Source organism: Dermacentor silvarum, chromosome 5 (genome assembly GCF_013339745.2).
Source record: "Dermacentor silvarum isolate Dsil-2018 chromosome 5, BIME_Dsil_1.4, whole genome shotgun sequence".
Lineage (NCBI taxonomy): Eukaryota > Metazoa > Arthropoda > Arachnida > Ixodida > Ixodidae > Dermacentor > Dermacentor silvarum.
In genome coordinates this window covers 165,711,460-165,729,983 of record NC_051158.1, presented here as the reverse complement: position 1 = coordinate 165,729,983, position 18,524 = coordinate 165,711,460, and the positions used below count along the sequence as shown (strand labels likewise).

The window sequence follows — 18,524 nt, the reverse complement described above, 5'->3', positions numbered from 1 at the left end:
CCATCGAAATGCGGCCGCCGTGGCTGGGATTCGATCCCGCGACACAAAGGGCACTTGGACTTAAACAAATGCAAAGCACGAGCCCGATGATTGGCGTTTTGGCCAGGACTTAATGCAGATATTGAAACTATGTTGAAAAGTTGCGCCGTCTGCCGAAAGTATGCATACATTCCGTCCAAACGATACAACATGTGTGTCACATGAATGTCACAGGAATTTCACAGGAATGTCACATGGATGTCACAGGAAAAGTTTTTTGAGTCTAGGCATTTTGGCTCCATATAATGTACACCTGAAAGAAATGTTTTCCGTTTCGCCTACACTCTTACTGGAAGACAAGCATTGAGCATTGTCTGTTTCTTCACGTTTCTTTACTAGCATTGATCCAGTAATTAAAGGCAACACACTTTTATTTAATACTACTAAGTTTATTTCTCAATTACTGTTCAAGTATACAAAAGAGACGAAGAAATAAAAAGAACAGTATAGTAGTAGTGTAAATAGTATTCTACAAATGACTGCTTGAGAGTATTGGCACCGTAGTCACTTCTCTTTCCATGCTTTTATGGCAAGATATATGGTACACATTTATTTATTATTGCTGTCGATTTCATTGCTTGCGAGGTTAGTTTTTCGGTGCGCTGGTTAGTAGCTGCACGTTGAAACGTACATATATTTTTATGCATTGCGCCAGAAACATAAAACCAGCCCGCGAAACAAGATAGCAGTTAATTCTCTATTAGTCTTTGGCATCATGCCAGAAAAGAGAAAGAGGAAATAGTCGTGTCACTGTAGACAGAGCCTCACTCTCGGCTACTACTATACTCTGCAAAGCTATATGTTATGATTGGCCTACAAAATGACTAGTAGTCTGTTCATCAAGCCACTAATGGCCTACGACATCAAAGCAGCCCGACAGGTTAGAAACAGGAACAAAGGGTGCACTAACAAATGTTTGCTGCCATCAAAGTGCACCAGCTTACATTTCCTCACTATATTTCATAAGTATCATTCATGGTTACTGGTCTCAGAGAACCCCTGAACCCTGCTTGTCCAAGAGTGCCAATTGCCAAATACTGCTCAACCTGCAACCACGTCTACCATGAGATAAAATGCAATTAAAATACTACTTGCCATGCTAAGTTCAGATGGGCACATATGGACCAACGATAAACACATTATACGATTACTCCGTCTAACCAGGCTTCAGACACATCAAGTGTGAATAAAGCAAGTGGCCATAGAAACAGCAAGAACAAGTCAAAATCAAATTTAACACTATGCAATTAATATTAGACAGCACATTGCAAATTGTAGATTGGCAGTTATTTCACTATCCTTAATTATATGGAGCCTGGCTGCTTGAGACGCAGGTCGTCAGTGGCCCTGTTCTGTTAATGAGCTTTCTATTCATACAAAAGCAAAGTATACAATTGAAATAATTTTTGTTCTCTCAATTTTTTTTTCCTTTCCAACAAAAATGAACAAAGCAGTGACTGCTTATCACAGACAGCGCCAAAACTAGATCAAAAACAATCAAAATGAGAAAGATCGCAGGAGAATCAACAAGAAAACACCAAAGAAACGCTGAATGCACGCTTCTTTGCTTAAACACATCAAACACTCGCATAAATACAGACGGTATTTGCTCTGTGGAAAGAGATGACATCGCAACCATTCGCTCATCAAGAATGGCATCTGCGCTGTCGATAACCAAATGCTCCAAAATAGTACAAGCAGTACATTGCTTTTCACAGTGCTTTTACAATGCGATACAAGCCTCAGCAATCACTGCCACAAATAAGTGAGCCCAGGAACACCCAATGAAACAAAAGCACCGCAAACACACAGCACCCGTAAGCAGTCTAAAAAAACAAAAAACAAGAACCTTAAGCAAATACAAATTTTCAAGCTCTCCTTCACTTGCCGCAAGTGTCATCATCTTTGGAAGGTTCACGGGTGTGCCTAGGAATTGTGTCCAGGTGAAATGCAGTGCGACATCTGCACTGTCATCACGGCTGCTAGGGAACCTTACAACATCTAACAAAAGTCTTAAGCAAAGATACTTGAATATGACGTGTAAGCCAATAGTAAAAAAAAAAAAACGGTTTGATGACATTCAAAGCTTTGACTTTCGGTGCATAATCTAAACTTGCAAAGCTGAGTCACTTAGACAATTTCATTCCTGAATGCACCTCATCACAGAAGGACCTGTGTTTCTGCTAAGGAGTTTTACGCAGATTGAATGCATGAATTGCGGAGTAGGCTCTTCATTATCGCAAATGCCATATCAACAAATAATAGTCAAATTGCTTATGCCGAACTGCAGCCGTGTTCTCTAGCAGTTAATGTCACCCGAGATTCTTCCATGATGCTGCATTACAATGCTTGTATCCATTTAAAAATGTAACTGACAACGAACAAAAAGTGCACAGCATTAAAAATACCATTCTGAGAATGTGCATATTGAAGACAGGCATTACATGACGACACTAGTGGCAATGTAATATGACGAATAAAGCACTTCAAAGAGCAGCCTCAACCTTGAAAACTACCTAGCATAAACAGATAGTTAGGGTAGGCAGTATTGAGAAGCTTGAAAACGTTTGCAACCTCGTCACTCACTTTCCGGTTTGCATAGTTGTGCACAGTCGAGGTTGGAATGCAGTCTACAGCAATTTTTGAGCCATCAAAAAGGCACACAACCTGTTCTGTTCAACAAATGAAATAAGTTTAGTTGCATTTTTTTAATCTTCCCATAGTCTCACTTGCTTTGTTGTCCACACTAAGGATGCTGTCAAAGCGTATACCAAAGAACTCCCTGTAGTTTGCACTAATGTGCAAAAGACCGACAGTTTGTTGTTCTTTAATTGAAGTAACTGTCATGTGCACTTTGCTGATATTAGATATGCTCATGTTCTGCATTAACGTATCTACTATAAACGAATAAAATTTGTTTTATCACATGTTCCGCTGTCCCAGGAGGTTGTGTGCCCCCCTCAGGCTCAAAGACAACCCAGACGTACAAATGAGCAAACCTTGGCATGTTCGACCTCTCATGACCCCAAACTTTTGCACATGCAGCTTTGCACCAGCTGCAGTGGGGATGGAGGCAAGCATGTTTTATTTTTCTTCGATGCACATAGTACCGACGCACGTGTCTGTCGTGCACGCTTTTTCCGTCACTGCTGCCATCCTTTTGTGATTTGTATGGACACAGAGTTGCCACGGAGTACAACAGACTAAATTCTTGGCACTAGCTGCATAAGTATATACTAGAGGCCCGTTTAAAGCTAAAGCAAGAATAAGGGGCTAAGCTTTACATTAAATGCAATAAAGAAACAGAAAAAAAATGGAGCAAATTGGAAGCCTTATGAACTTCCAAAACAGATGTTCAGTAAAGTCAAGTTCAAGGCCCCTTTAAGAAAACAATTACATCAGCAGAACATGCTTCGTTCCCACGCATGTGCATGTTCTAAACAAGCAGAGATGTTTAGGCACTGCCATAAACTGTAATGATCGACACATGCAATGACCTCATAGATTCCTAGCCTCTCTTACACAATACACCTTTCAGCTAACATTTGCCTCCATGACTGCTGTGGATGCTGAAAACTCAGTTTGTTGCCCTCTGAAGCAGCTCTTGTGCCTACTCATTAGGATTAACTACTCACACTCAGAACAGCAGTTTTTCACACAGAAATAGTGGGTCTATCATTTCAACATTGACTTTTATCTAGTAAACGTGCACTAGTTATACTACTACAAAACATTCTGTGAAAGCATTCACTCTAGTCAAGGTGCTTTGGTCACAAAGAAAAAAAGAACCTTCCAGTGCTGTCAGGTCCTTCAAGGTACTTTTGTACAAACGCTTTCATGCTTGCACCTTGTCTTTGGTTAGTTAGCTTTGTAATGATTGCTTTTCACAGCAAGCAACCTCTCCGAAAATAAGTGATGCAGACACAAGTCATACCTTTGGAATTTAAGGTGACGATACCAGAAAAAACTCAATGAAATGTCTAGCGATGCAGGGATAGAAAAATGTGCAACAAGTTTTTTTCACACACTGATGCGCAGTTGATATAATGTATAAAAGCACCGTCTTGTATCCTCTAGGCTACTGAGAGAGAAAACTGGTAGCTACCTAATACAGTGAGATTATCTACGTACTGGACAGTGCTTCTTAAAGGAACATATCTCAGAGCTATTACTTCAGCATTTAGTATCCCTTGAAGTGGTACCCCTTCTGATAAGTCTTTCAGTATTTGGACAGAACCTGTTTCTTCTACCTCTGCTAAGGTGATGGCTCTACAAATTTCTAATAAATCTACAAGAGCATGTTTTCCATAAAAACCCTGGCACAAGAAGATATAAGAAATCTAGTCACGGCCACCGACCTGTCAATATGTGCATCGATCATAGGAGGGTTTGTCTGAACACGACAGCAACTCTGAATTTGAATTCTTACAATCATTTTCTGCTGCATCTAAGCCATCACTTCAGGCTGTTCATGACGGCTATTTTCATTGGATGCACTACCACATGGACACAGAGTGAAAAACATATGATCTCGCAAAACATGAATCGCATTCCAGGTTCTCTGAATGCAACATTGGCTCTACGAGGTAAAATAAAAAAGAGCTATCTGTGAAATAGTGAAATCTTCCTATACGAAACAAAGTCACGGATGTAGCTGGGAAATTGGTGCGTGTTGGAAGACTCCATCGATTTAGAAATTGTGCTCAGGTATGTGTGTGTCTATAAGGTGCAATAATGCAACAAATGAGATAAAGAAAGCGATCTAAATATGTGAAAATATTCCCTGTAAATAAGTTTTGGTGATACCACACTACCCCAGGTGAGAGAGCAACAAGATTATCAAGCACAATCAGGTTAGAACAACATATTTTCTATGCGCAAAACAACAGCATGTTCGGGACAATGCAACAACGCTTCACACTTCATGGAGGATAGGAATGAACAAGAAAAGAAAAAAACATGTAGAAGAGACGGGTCCAGAGCAGCTATCTGCGTCCTGGTTATTTCTCTGGAGAAAACAGCACAGAGTCTATGTGTCATGCAGTAGCTGACGTGTTCACTTCCATCTGCCCAGCAGTATTCTGCTCTCAGCTGTGGTGCCAGCTTACCTCAATGGCAGGCCGGCACACTTGTGCGCTTCAAAAATGGTACAACAGGTGAAAGACCGCACAGCGGAATTCCATTACACAAAGTCACACCCCGAGCACCATTTGCGCAAGACGCCTTTCAGGAGGGTCAAGTACTCGAGGCACTCGCCAAGCATCACAACTCGAAGGGGAGTGCTCGACCTGTGAGCGAGGGTGGCCTCGACAACTCTCACTTTCACAACATGCAAAATGTTGATGGCACTCGACCCACCGGGAAGTGGAAAACAGAGTTTCACAAGAGCCAGCTCACGCAATAGTGCTTCGTGGGAACACGACCATCATCTGCAGTGCTTAACGTAGGCAGAAATATTTCACATTTCAACTGTCCACTTGAGCACTTCTCCCTGCACATGTATTCAAGGAATGCATCACAATACTTACAGAGAGCGATGGGACTTTTCAAGGATTGAAAGTGCACACTGAGTGACTGCCTCGAGAACAATTTCTGCGTGGCAGCAACGAGCTCTGCCCGTGCAGCCAGGTGTGGTGACAAATACAAAACTGCAGACTGAGCAGTGGTTTGCGAGCGCTGTGAGCCAGCAAAGATGGTGAAACATTCGATGCTGTAGAGAAGCATGGCTATTCATGTCCACTGCATTAAGATTCCGTTCCTGCCAGAGAAAGAATGCAGGAAAACTGACTACTTCAGTGTCAAGCAGGAATATGGGATGTGAAGAGCGATGTCTAACCACGACGAGTAGAATTACAATGGCACTTCTCTGTCATCTTTTCAACCAGGAAAGGGCAAGCCAAGTAGTCGGGAAAGACAGATGCATGGTTCAATGGTGAAATAGTGACGACACACACATTAAAACTATTGTGCACAAACAATACACAAAAATAGCCACACAATTTTGAAGTATCCATGGACAACCAGCACTTCATAATCACAACAATCAAACTGCGATAATTTGGCCTCAGCATGCCACTAGCAGATCAGTATACACTGAATGTTACACCATAAACTCAAGAACGAGACAAGTTAAGCTAACCACAGAAGCCGCCCAATGAAATGAACTTTTTGTGACAACGAAAACCATTATACAAACTTTGAAACACCACTAACAGACACATAAAAATTCAGCTTTAGTGCTCTTATCTGTTTTTCACAGTAACACAAGGAAAATAGGGGAAGCATTGTACACCTTGCATCTAGAACAGTTGCAAAGCAGTTGCCACAAGAAAGACATTGTATGCAGCTAACAAGAAAAAGCAACAAAACTAAAATCAACTGCTGCCAATGTGATTTGCATTAATAAACACACAAAAAAAGCAAGAAAACATTGGTGTAAGCTGCAAGACAGCTTATAAGCGTTCTACTCGCCTTTGTCATCTTGGGCGTGCAAAGAGCACACAAGGATGGTCACTCGGAAAGGCCCCGATAGTACCACAACCTGCTTACGACACTGATAAATTCTGCTAACCCAGCATGCAGCACAGCACCAAAGTGGCAGGAGACATGTCAACTATCAGAGGTGTGGAAACAGTCACTACTCAAAAACAATTTAGCTTTGACGAACTGACAGACTAAGAAAGTCTGTACATACTCTTGAATGTAGTGCCAGTTTCTTGACGCTGTCTTCCTTAATTTCTTCATGCTTTCTCCATTTTCTCTCCCTTTTCTGCAGTGACTGTCATATAGGAGAACACCAAGTAGTTACGGACACTGTTCGAACCCTTCTTGGCAATGCTCCCCAATGACCATGACAAGCAATGACGAGGAGATTGAAGGACAAAGCAAGTAGGAGACAGGTCAAGGATACTACAATCAAGCATGTGAGGAACTGACTTCCTGGTGTTTAACAGAGCCGAGTTGTGGTATGTCAAGGTCTCTCTCTCTCTCCAGCGACCAAGAAGTAAAGCGGGCGAGTCGTCGTCGTGGTCGGGGCTGTGGTAGCGTCGTCAGCCGCTCACTTGCGATGCTCGAGGCTCGTGTAGGGGAAGTAGTACAGCTGCTGTGCCAGGTTTAGCTGCCATCCGGAGGCGTGCAGCTCGAGCAGTTCGAGCAGTGTCTTGCGTGCCTGAGCCGAGAGGCCCGGCTGGACAAATGCCTCCCGCAGTCGCCCAACCAGGGTTGCCATGCGCTGGGGGGCGTCACGCTCCACTGCCCGGCCTGCGATCGTCAGCACAGACCGCAGACACTCCATCTGTGGACACGAAGAAAAGACATGTGATCAGTGCAAGTGGCAGTTGTAAGACGCACAAGTTACAACCCTGGCAAAAATACCAATAAAATTTTCTATTGGCTCAATATAGCACTCCTATAGGTTCTATTGGAAACGTATTGGAATGCTACAGGTTTTATTCGGATTCTATTGGTACCAATACCATCCAATAGATGACCTCTGACCTCTATTTGTCACCTATTGGACTAATAGAAAAATAGACCTTGTCTTGGTACCAAAAGGGTCCGATAGATGATATATATTTGTCACCTGTTGTACCAATAGTTTGTATTTATATTGTCACGGTATGATTCATCTAGAGGAGCATCGATGAAGAAGACGCTGATGATCGGGCGCGCACTCTCGGCCATATGGTTGACGCTTGCTCGCCTTGTAAATATACTGTAAATACGTTTTCCTGTTGTGTTTGCCTCCCCGTAACATCTTGGTGGAGGTGCTGGGTATAACGCAAGACGGAGCTCCGCAGCGGCCACCAAGTCGCCACTCTAGGCATATCCACCAGCGGTGAAACTGCGTCAGCGGCGCCCACCATGCCAACCGTTGTCCTGGCTCCACCCCATGACCCTGGGACCTTTTCCGGCACTGCTGGCGATGATGTCGACAAATGGATTCGCCTCTACGAATGCGTAAGCGCACATTACAGGTGGGACCCGACCATGATGTTGGCGAATGTCACATTTTATCTAAAGGAAACGGCGAAGGCCTGGTTCGATAACAATGAAGAGGAGCTCACAAGCTGGAGCGTATGTAAGGCTAAACTTTGCGAGTTGTTTGGCCAACCTGCAGGCTGCCAGCGTGCTGCCAAGCAAGAACTTGCCTCGCGTGTGCAGACGCCTACCAAGCCGTACTTGACATATATTCAGGATGTGCTGACCCTGTGCCGGAAGGTTGACGCCAAGATGACAGAAGCCGATAAGGTTGCGCACCTGCTGAAAGGGATCGCGGATGATGCATTTAACCTGATCGTGTTTAAAAACTCTTCGACAGTCAACGAGATTATTACTGAATGCCGACGCTTCGAAGATGCTAAAAGCCGACGTATCGCCCACCAATTCGCCCGCCTTCCGAACATGGCAGCGACATCAACGTGTGAGGATGTTCGTATGCCGACTCAGCCTTCAACATGGAAACCATCACCCGAATCGTTCGACACGAAATCGAAGCCGCATCGCCCACACATTTAATGCGAGGAGAGCCCTGTGATGCCCCGCCTACGATATCCCTTATACAATCTGTTGTTCATCAAGAACTGGCAAACATGGGCCTCCAAACCATCTGCTCTCTGAACTACCCTGACAGTTACCCATCGGCCACCTTCAACCCTCTCCAACGCCATTACCCTACTCCGAATTATCGCGACCCGAATGCATGGTGGACGCCTGACAACAAGCCAATTTGCTTTCGATGTGGACGTGTTGGACACATTTCACGACACATTTCCTCGTCTTCTCGACCCAGCTCATCCAGCTTCCGCTATGCACCCCGAAGCCAGCACCAGGTGCCAAGCCAACCTGACCAAGAAACATCTGCCGAGACCACTACTACCACCGCCCATTACAGCCGCTCGCCCTCCCCACCACGCCGACCTTCTCGGTCACCTCCACCACGCCGTTCCCCGTCCTTGTCTTTCTCTCGGCGTTTTCCTTCAGGAAACTAACGGCTGCAGCTCCTGGAGGTGATGCTGCTATTCCGACCTGCTCTCCAATTCCTCTGTTGAAGCTCCCTACCAATCAGAACTTGATCGACGTTGAAGTGGATGGCCTACCTGTTACTGCTTTGATTGACACCGGCACCCATATTTCTGTTATGAGTTCTCACCTCCGCCGGCAGTTGAAGAAAGTTATGACCCCTGCCCCATCACATGTTGTCCGTGTGGCCGACGGTGGTACGTCTCCCGTAGCTAGCCTTTGTACCGCACGTGTCAGTGTTGCTGGCCGTCAAACTTCTGTTTTGTTCACCGTCCTCGTCTGCTGTTCCAATGACGCCATCCTCGGTCTTGACTTTTTGTCCGCCCACTCCACCCTCATCGATTGTTCCGCTGGTACTGTACAGCTTGACCTACCAAGTGTAATTGATCAACCCAGACCAATCAAGAGTCGGCTCTGTTCTGCTGAGCACGTCCGTTTGCCACCGCAAGCCGTGACTTGTGTTGCTGTGACACCCTCTCCACCAGTTCCCGACGGTGATTATGTGCTCGCTCCCATCACCGCCGTTCTGTTGACGCACAGTGTTGGTTTGCCTCACACTGCTATCACTATACGGGACAACCTTACTTGCCTTCCTGTGATTAATTTCGGACTGTGTTCACAAGTGCTCCCACAAGGCATTTCACTCGCTATGCTGACGCCCTTCTACGATTACGTTATCTCGACCTTGTCTCCTCCTGATGCTGGTCGCTCGCACACCACCGATATCCCGTCTTCTTCGCCAGATCTGTCTCCTCCTGACCTGAAGAAAATGATTGCTCCAGATCTTTCGTCCCATCACGCTGACGATCTCCTTCGCCTCCTCTTCTCTTATAGAGATGTATTTGACCTTTGCGACCATCCCCTGGGTCAAACCTGTGCTGTCAAGCACCGCATAGACACTGGCGATGCCCATCCGATCCATCGACGGCCATACCGCGTCTCTCCAGCTGAGCGCCGCATCATTCAAAAGGAGGTCGACAAGATGCTTGCCAAAGATATAATCGAGCCATCCTGCAGCCTTAGGCTTCTCCTGTGGTTCTTGTTAAGAAGAAAGATGACAGTTGGCGATTTTGCGTGGACTACCGGCATCTCAACAAGATCACCAAAAAAGACATGTACCCACTCCCACGCATAGACGACGCCCTGGATTTCCTTCATGGCGCCAAGTATTTTTCTTCAATCGACCTTCGGTCAGGGTACTGGCAGATCGCCGTTGATGACATGGACCGTGAGAAGACCGCTTTTGTTACCCCTGACGGCCTTTATCAGTTTAAAGTCATGCCTTTCGGCTTATGCAACGCCCCGGCCACCTTCGAACGCATGATGGACACCCTCTTACACGGTTTTAAATGGTCCATTTGCCTTTGTTATCTTGATGACGTCATTGTATTTTCACCGAACTTTGAAACGCATCTCGACCGACTTTCTTCTATCCTTTCTGTTTTTCGCAAAGCCAGCCTGCAACTTAATTTGTCTAAGTGCCACTTCAGACGTCAGCAGCTTATCATGCTCGGTCATCTCGTCGACTCAAGCGGTGTTCGCCCCGACCCTGACAAAGTTCGAGCTGTGCAGCAGTTCCCCGTTCCGACTTGCACAAAGGAAGTTCGTAGCTTTCTGGGACTGTGCTCCTACTTCCATCGTTTTGCGAAGAATTTCGCGGAAATCGCACGCCCTCTCACAAACTTACTGAAGAAAGGCGTCTCGTTTTTTTGGGGTGCTGCACAGGCTGCCGCCTTCTCTACCCTCATCACGTCGCTCACTACACCACCTGTCCTGGCTCATTTTGACAGCTCCGCTCCAACAGAACTCCGCACCGATGCCAGCGGCTACGGAATCGGCGCTGTTTTAGTCCAGCATCAGAATGGGCATGCCCGTGTTGTCGCCTATGCCAGCCGTCTCCTTTCCTTAGCCGAACAGAACTACTCTATTACAGAACGGGAGTGTCCTGCTCTCGTTTGGGCGGTGGGAAAATTCCGCCCCTATTTACATGGCCAGCATTTCACTGACTACCGATCACCACGCACTTTGCTGGCTTTCGTCGCTTAAGAATCCGACTGGGCGCCTTGGTCGCTGGGCACTCCGGCTCCAAGAATACACTTACTCTGTTTCTTATAAATCTGGCCGATTGCATCGGGATGCTGACTGTTTGTCCCACAATCCCGTGGATCCGCCTGAAGCCTCCGATGACACGCATGCATGTGTACTCTCGCTCTCTGCTTTAAGCCACATCCCTGATGAACAGCACCGTGATCCCATTTTAAGTGAGCTTATTCAGAAGCTGGATTCCGCAGTGCCCGATCCTTCCCTTCGCCTCTTCGTGCTTAAAGATGACACGTTATATCGCTACAACGTCAACCCGAACGGATGCGAACTGTTGCTCGTCGTTCCTACGCATCTGCGCTTGAGCGTTCTCGGCCAGCTACATGACGCCCCGACCGCTGGTCACCTTGCAGTTTCCCGGACCTACGATCGCGTTCGGCATCGCTTCTTTTGGCCCGGTCTTTACTGCTCTGTTCGTCGCTACGTAGCTGCTTGTGAACCCTACCAACGCCGAAAGAAACCAACTAAGCCTCCTGCTGGCCTCCTTCAGCCCCTTGACGTTCCATGTGACCCCTTCTTCCGAGTTGGCCTTAACCTCCTCGGTTCTTTCCTGACCTCTACTTCTGGAAACAAATGGATTGCCGTTGCTACGGACCACTCCACCCGCTACGCAATTACACGCGCTCTCCCTACCAGTTGTGCTACGGACGTCGCTGATTTCCTGCTACATGATGTCATCTTACATCACGGAGCCCCTTGTCAACTCCTCACTGACCGTGGCCGTTACTTTCTCTCTAGAGTTATCGATGACCTGCTTCACTCCTGCGTGACAAAACACAAATTTACGACGGCTTACCACCCACAAACTAATGGCTTGACTGAGCGCTTCAACCAGACGCTTACTGACATGCTTTCTATGTATGTATCATCTGACCATCAAGACTGGGATGTTGCGTTGCCCTTCGTTACATTCGCTTACAATTCCTCCCGTCATGATACTGCTGGTTTTTCACCCTTTTATCTTCTGTTTGGCCGCGACCCAACGCTACCTTTTGACACTATCATCCCCGATGCCGTCCATTTGCCAACTGAGTACGCTCGTAATGCCATTTCCCGAGCTGATGAGGCACGCCAAATTGCTCGCCATCGCCTTACTACATCGCAAGGCCACCAGAAGCACCGCTACGACTCCCGTCATCGTGGTGTTATCTATACTCCGGGTGCCCTTGTGCTTCTATGGACTCCGACTCGGCGTGTTGGACTCTCAGAAAAATTGCTTTCACGGCACTCCGGACCCTACCGAGTCTTACGCCGTGTAACAGACGTCACGTGTGAGATTGGCCCGCTCGAGTCTTCCTTGCCAACCGTTTCATCACCTACTGACGTTGTTCACATATCCCGCCTTAAACCTTACCACTCGCCTGGATCATAGCAAGCACCGTGACGGTGCTTGAGCAGCCGGGGTTTATGTCACAGTATGATTCATCTAGAGGAGCATCGATGAAGAAGACGCTGATGATCGGGTGCGCGCTCTCGGCCATATGGTTGATGCTTGATTGCCTTGTAAATATACTGTAAATACGTTTTCCTGTTGTGTTTGCCTCCCCGTAACAATATGAATAGGAACCAATAGGTGACATCTGTTTGCCACTATAGAACCAATAGGTTTGTATCGGCACCAATAGGGTCCAATAAGAGAGAGCTATTTGACCAATAGGTTCGTATTGGTACCAATATAACTCATTAGGCAGGAGCTATTTGCTGCCTCTTTGTTTCCTGTTGGACCGATAGGAACTGAAAACAAATGATGTAGCTGGAAGTAAACCTAAAAGCGCCATTTGACAAATCACTTCATCGCACAATTCGGATCACTGGATCATTTTCAACTTCATTGCAAAGTCCAAGTTGATTCTTTTTTTTACACTTGCAGTGGCCATCACTTGCGGAAAATGACACCATGAATAGGCACTCAACCCATAAGACAATGCCATGAAAATCGGAAAGAAGGAATGTTGACGTTTGAGGTAGCACGCGGGCTAGCTGAACAGCTCAAAGGGGGTTAACCGACTGCACACACGAGGCGTGCAAGAAGCAACAAGCAAGAAGCACAAAAGAAAAAAAGTTGCAGTGACGTTTCACTTCGTGAATGCGGGTGACTTCCGCATTCACAAAGCAAATCCCACCTTCAAGTATGAAAGCCAGAAACAACAAAAGTATAGTGCAACTGCTTCATGAGCTCTGATTATACAAATATACAAATACTCAAACCTCGTTATAACGAAACTCGATACACCAAAATAATGGATATAACGAAGTAAATGAAGTTCCCATTGAAATCCCCGGAGATCTATGTATTTAAAACCTCTTTAACTAAGTGAAATTGTTCTGCCAATAGATATAATGAACTAAATTCATCTCCTGCCCATTGCATATATTGCATATATAAGCATATATTCGTTACACACTAATGTCAGCAAGCGACATTTTAAATTTACTTCGTTGTATCTGATAATTCGTTATATCCTCGTTGGTTGCATTGAGGCTCAACTGTAGTGGCAGTTGTGTGCAACAGGTGCCCACAATCCAGTCAAATGCAGTCCGTTTCCAGAAACTCAGCCAGACCAACACAGAACAATCCACACGAAGAAATTAAAGCCATAAAGAAGGACATCTGTCCAAATACGCAGCGATCCACATGAAAGAGTTCAAGCCATAAAAATAAAAAAAAGACATCTATCCATATTTAGCAGCATTCATGAGCAAAAAATTAAGACAAATCTTCCTTATCGGACCAGAGTGACCACATGAAGCCCAGAAGAGTGCGGGACAAAAGAATCCACAGAATTTCCATAACCTACTTCACAGACTAAGTAAACAGAAATATAAGAAAGCCACTGAACAAGTTCAGTCGTGAATCAGCCAGATCACAAAGACCCTTTTCAGCAGCCCAAACATGCAGCCTGAAATCAATTCGTATAAGTGTGACAAACGCAATGCTTGCCCAGTTCTATGCTATGCATCCATACTACACAAAAAAAAATGTTGAATGGCTACCTGTACTTTGCTTTCATCAATGCAACACCCCCCCAACGAAGTGAACTCTGCTGAGCACTTGCACTAAAGAAATGAAAGACCTCATAACTGTAGCGCCTAAGAGTATGTATTCCCTCACCACAGCTGCTGTAGGGCCTCTAAACATTTGCTAACACCTATCGCTAATATCGTTTGCTACCCCACAGCTGGTGTAGGGTCTCTAAACATTTGCTCAAACAAGGTGCACAGCTCCGGGGTGCACGACACAGTCAGCATGCAACTTTTTGCCACTCGGTGACTACGTAGGAAGATCAGCTTGCCTCAGCCGGGTTGCCGAGTGAGGGAGGCCGCAGGATGATGTGGCAGCAATCACAGAGCAGCATGACCAGGCACAGCGTGCGGCTCGCCGTGGGTGCCCCGCGGCCACCGGCCGAGCCGCTGGCACAGCTCCCGCTTCGACCTCTCAGTCCCAGCAGCAATTCGGCCAAGAAGCAAACGTAGGCTGTCCAGCGGCGTGGCACTGTCGTGGTAGCGTCCAGTGGCCGCAGCAGCTGGTCCCGCTCATTGAACCACTCACGGCAGGCGCTCAGCAGGCTCTCCAGGAACGTCTCGCCTCTCTCCTTCTGCAGAGTACGAACAGTCACCATAAGTATTGAGCACGAAACTTGAGCAGAAGGTACTGGAATATAGCAATCACAGTGAAACCTCAGTATAACAAACACTGATACAACAAATTATTGCATATAACCAAAGTACATATAAAACGTTTCTCATTGGTGTCAGCATATATATATATATATATATATATATATATATATATATATATATATATAAAGTTTGTCAAGCATATTACATATAACTAAGGTAAATGCACGTTGGATGCAATTCTTTATAATGAGGCCGAGCAAGGTTAAATACAAAACACAGCATCTAACATTTGTTTGAGCAGTGACTACAGCAGAGGTGCTAAGTCACAAGCCTCAAATGCAGGTACCTGCAAGCTGGTTCCTCCGTCACGAAACTGCCTGGACGTTCTTGTAACAGAGAACAGCAATTGAGAGCCGAGTGCATAGGGGTCAACCCATGTTCGGTGAAGGCCTATATTAGAAGGCACGTCAGCGTCCTCGAATTATTATTAGCCTCTCTGGATGCTTTGTAGAATGGCTGCTGCTAAACGTGAGGTCACGGGCTCAATTTCCAGCTGCAGTGGCTGCACTTCGATGGGGGTTGCATCCAAAACAGCTAATGTATTTAGATGACAGAGCAAGCAATGCAGTAGAGGCCTCGGCCAGCCTGGCTGCATAGGAGAAGATGAGGCGGAAGTTGCACATCTTTTTCACAAAGGAGCACAGGAACTGGTAATGCAAGAAGCAACGTTGCCATTGTAACCATGTCTTGGTACCCTACTCAGATGAGCGAACAATTGTGCCCTACTCAGTGGCATTCACAATTGTGCGGCCATTGATGAGGCCACGCTTTTGCCGTGCACGGAGCAGGCATGTACACCGCTGGCAGCACGCATATCCCAAAAGTTTTGCTTTGATGATGCATCTTGCAATGCTGGCACAGCAAGCTCAGTTGTACAGCATGCCCGTGTTGCAAAGGCAAGGTGAATCAATGGGCCTAGAGAAAGGGCCTGATGGAGTAAAAAAGGAGGAGGGTGGTCCATCAAAGTGGAGGAGCCTTCACATCCAACTTCAAAAAAGGTAACATCAGGGCCTCTCTTATTTCCTTTCATTCTTCCATACCGATAGCACATGTTAAACAACCCCAGGAGGTCAAGCTCTATCCAGAGCACTCCACTACAGTGTCCAACAGTGCACATTTTGCTTTGGGAAGCTAAATCCCAGAATTCAATCCATAGGCGCCGACTACGGGGAGTGGGGGCTCCGGACTCGAGCCCCTCTCCGGAGATCCGTAGCCTACCCCCCGCCCCTAAAATGTCATTACCGGAGTTCTGTTACCCACATAATTTGAGGATTCTCTTGCGTTGCCTCCACATTTTCACTTTTGTTGTGGCTAAAAGCTTACGGCACCATTGTTGGCACAGGACGTGCATGGCTTTTAATTTATACTTTCGCTTTATTTCGGCAAATCATGACAATAGGACAAGCGCATTAGAAGCTCCAGCGGCGGTTACCTCATCTGTGTTTCCTCATTTTAACATTTTTTTAAAATTTCCACTGAAAACACCACACACAGACACAATATATTTAAGTATATACAAAAGAGATAGTTTACTATAATTTTTAAAGAGAAGGAGGTAGCCAACTAAATGGATAGTCTATATCTAGAGCATTAATATGTTGATGTATGTTCACTTCAAATTACTTTGCGTGCTTTTTTGACCCTGAAAAAAAAAACCTACATATTTCAGTGACCCCTTCGGCAGAGTCTTCTATCAACAGCATGTGAAAAGCACGTGAGTGATATGTGTCTCAATATTGATTATATTTTTCCAGTAGGCAATGCTAACGACTGGCGACAAAAACAGCTCTTCTAATTATTTACAACATTTACGCATAAAGGATAACACTTTCAAAAAATTTTTTAAGGTTGCCTGTGGCAGATAGCACAATTCTAGTTCATGAGCACATTACTTGCACAAAAAATTGAAATGCATAATCGACTAACTAAAAAAAATCACCAATTAGGTTTTTAACATATTAACTTATGACTCATGTTGCAATTTACAAATTCTAGCCGTGGAATTCGCAAGGTGTATGCACTAGGAACTAATTCTCAGGATGGCACCAGTTTCGAGATATTAATTCCCGAACATTGCGGAGAAATGCATTGGCGTTCCAGTTACTTTTGCGCTTACGTACCCGCCGTGGTTGTTTAGTGGCTATGGTGTTGGACTTAGCTGCTAAGCATCAGGTCGCGGGATCAAATCACGGCCATGGCAGCTGCATTTCGATGGGGCAAAATGCTAGAACAGCCGTATACTTAGATTTAGGTGCAGGTGTAGGGAACTCCAGCTGGTCTAAATTATTCCAGAGTCCTCCACTACGGCGTTTCTCATAATCAGATCGTGGTTCTGGCACATGAAATACCGTAATTTGTTCTTTTCATACTTTTGTGCTTTGATGCATAAAACTACGTTTTGCTGAGAAAGTGACTGGCACGCCAATGTATTTCTCCGCAATGTTAGAGAAATAATATCTCGACACTGGTGTCAGCATGAGATTTAGTTCAAAGTGGATCCGCACTCCACGGCTAGAATTTGTAAATTGCAACATGGGACATAAGGTAATGAGCTAAAAACTTAATTGGTTAATTTTGTTAATTAGTCGATTATGCATTTGAATTTATTGTGCAAGTAATGCCCACCTCTTCGAGTAGATGAGCTCATGAACTAGAATTGAACTATGTGCCACAGGCCATCTTTAAAAATTTTGGAAACTGTTCGCTGGAACACCTTGTATATAGAATTCACTCAGTAACTGAAATGATGCCAAGCCGGATTCACTCAAAATCAGAATAAATAGAAGTCTAGAAGTCATGCGCAGCAGCGTTTATACTCGGACTCAAAGTACTAAAAAAATTTAAAAGAGTGCAGCTTGGCCGGGAAGGCGAAGCAGTATTAGTGACAGCGAAGTAGAAGACAATTACACGAAGGAAGATTCTTACTGTGTAAATCCGTGTAAGGGCCGCACCCATAACTTGACAGCCAATATTTAAAAAAAGACATCTAACCGAGAAGCAATTGCAACTGATTCTGATCGGGCTCAACAGCGAATTGTCGTGCGCAGCGTATTTTCACGCGTTGCTGCTCGATGTCGAGAGGAGGCGATCGCGGAGGTTTACGGCGGATTTCATACTCTTAGTTGGAAAAATGAGGTCAAATGGCCCGGTCCCATGAAAGGATCGTCAAAATCGCGACAGAAAGGCGTGGCCCTTACATGAGTCTATACGTTAGTTATAGTGACCATAAAAATTGTAAACATTCACCTAAAGTTAAAATAGTAAGCATAGTGGACATAGCGGACATAGTAAGCACAGACCATGTAAACCTGTAAATAACTCACTGGATGACCTCGAGCGCTCGGTTTCATAACGCAAGCATTGTGAAGAACGCCGGCAGCGGAGACGAACAGTTCGTACAGTCACGCGATTCACCGCAACTCGGAAAATTAGATTCATCATTATCTGCCTATTTTTATGTCCACTACTGATGGCCTCTGTGAGTGATCTGCGATGACCTCTGTCTCTTAACTCTGCAACACTAGGGGCGCAGAAAGACAGCCCAGCAAGGAAGACAGCGCGCACGAAGTTAGCAGCCATCCCTGGTTGCCCTTTATCATTGCACCCACCAATGATTACCAATAATTAGATATGGTACGCGCGCCCCGTAAGCGTCAGTCGCACACAGTCATTCACAGCTACGG

At 45.5% G+C, this 18,524-nt stretch overlaps 1 protein-coding gene across 2 annotated transcripts in view; it reads right to left on the bottom strand.

Moving 5' to 3' along the window:
* Positions 1 to 407: 407 nt before the first annotated feature.
* LOC119453859 (MIF4G domain-containing protein) overlaps positions 408 to 18,524 on the bottom strand; it is a 43,767-nt gene continuing 25,650 nt past the window's right edge. For both annotated transcript variants that reach the window (XM_037715905.1, XM_037715906.1), the window contains 2 exons: positions 14,454 to 14,756; positions 408 to 7,333 (listed from right to left, as the gene is read on the bottom strand). In XM_037715905.1, the coding sequence (XP_037571833.1) occupies positions 7,097 to 7,333; positions 14,454 to 14,756 (540 nt within the window). In that variant the 3' untranslated portion in view covers positions 408 to 7,096. The remainder of the gene's footprint in view (positions 7,334 to 14,453; positions 14,757 to 18,524) is intronic.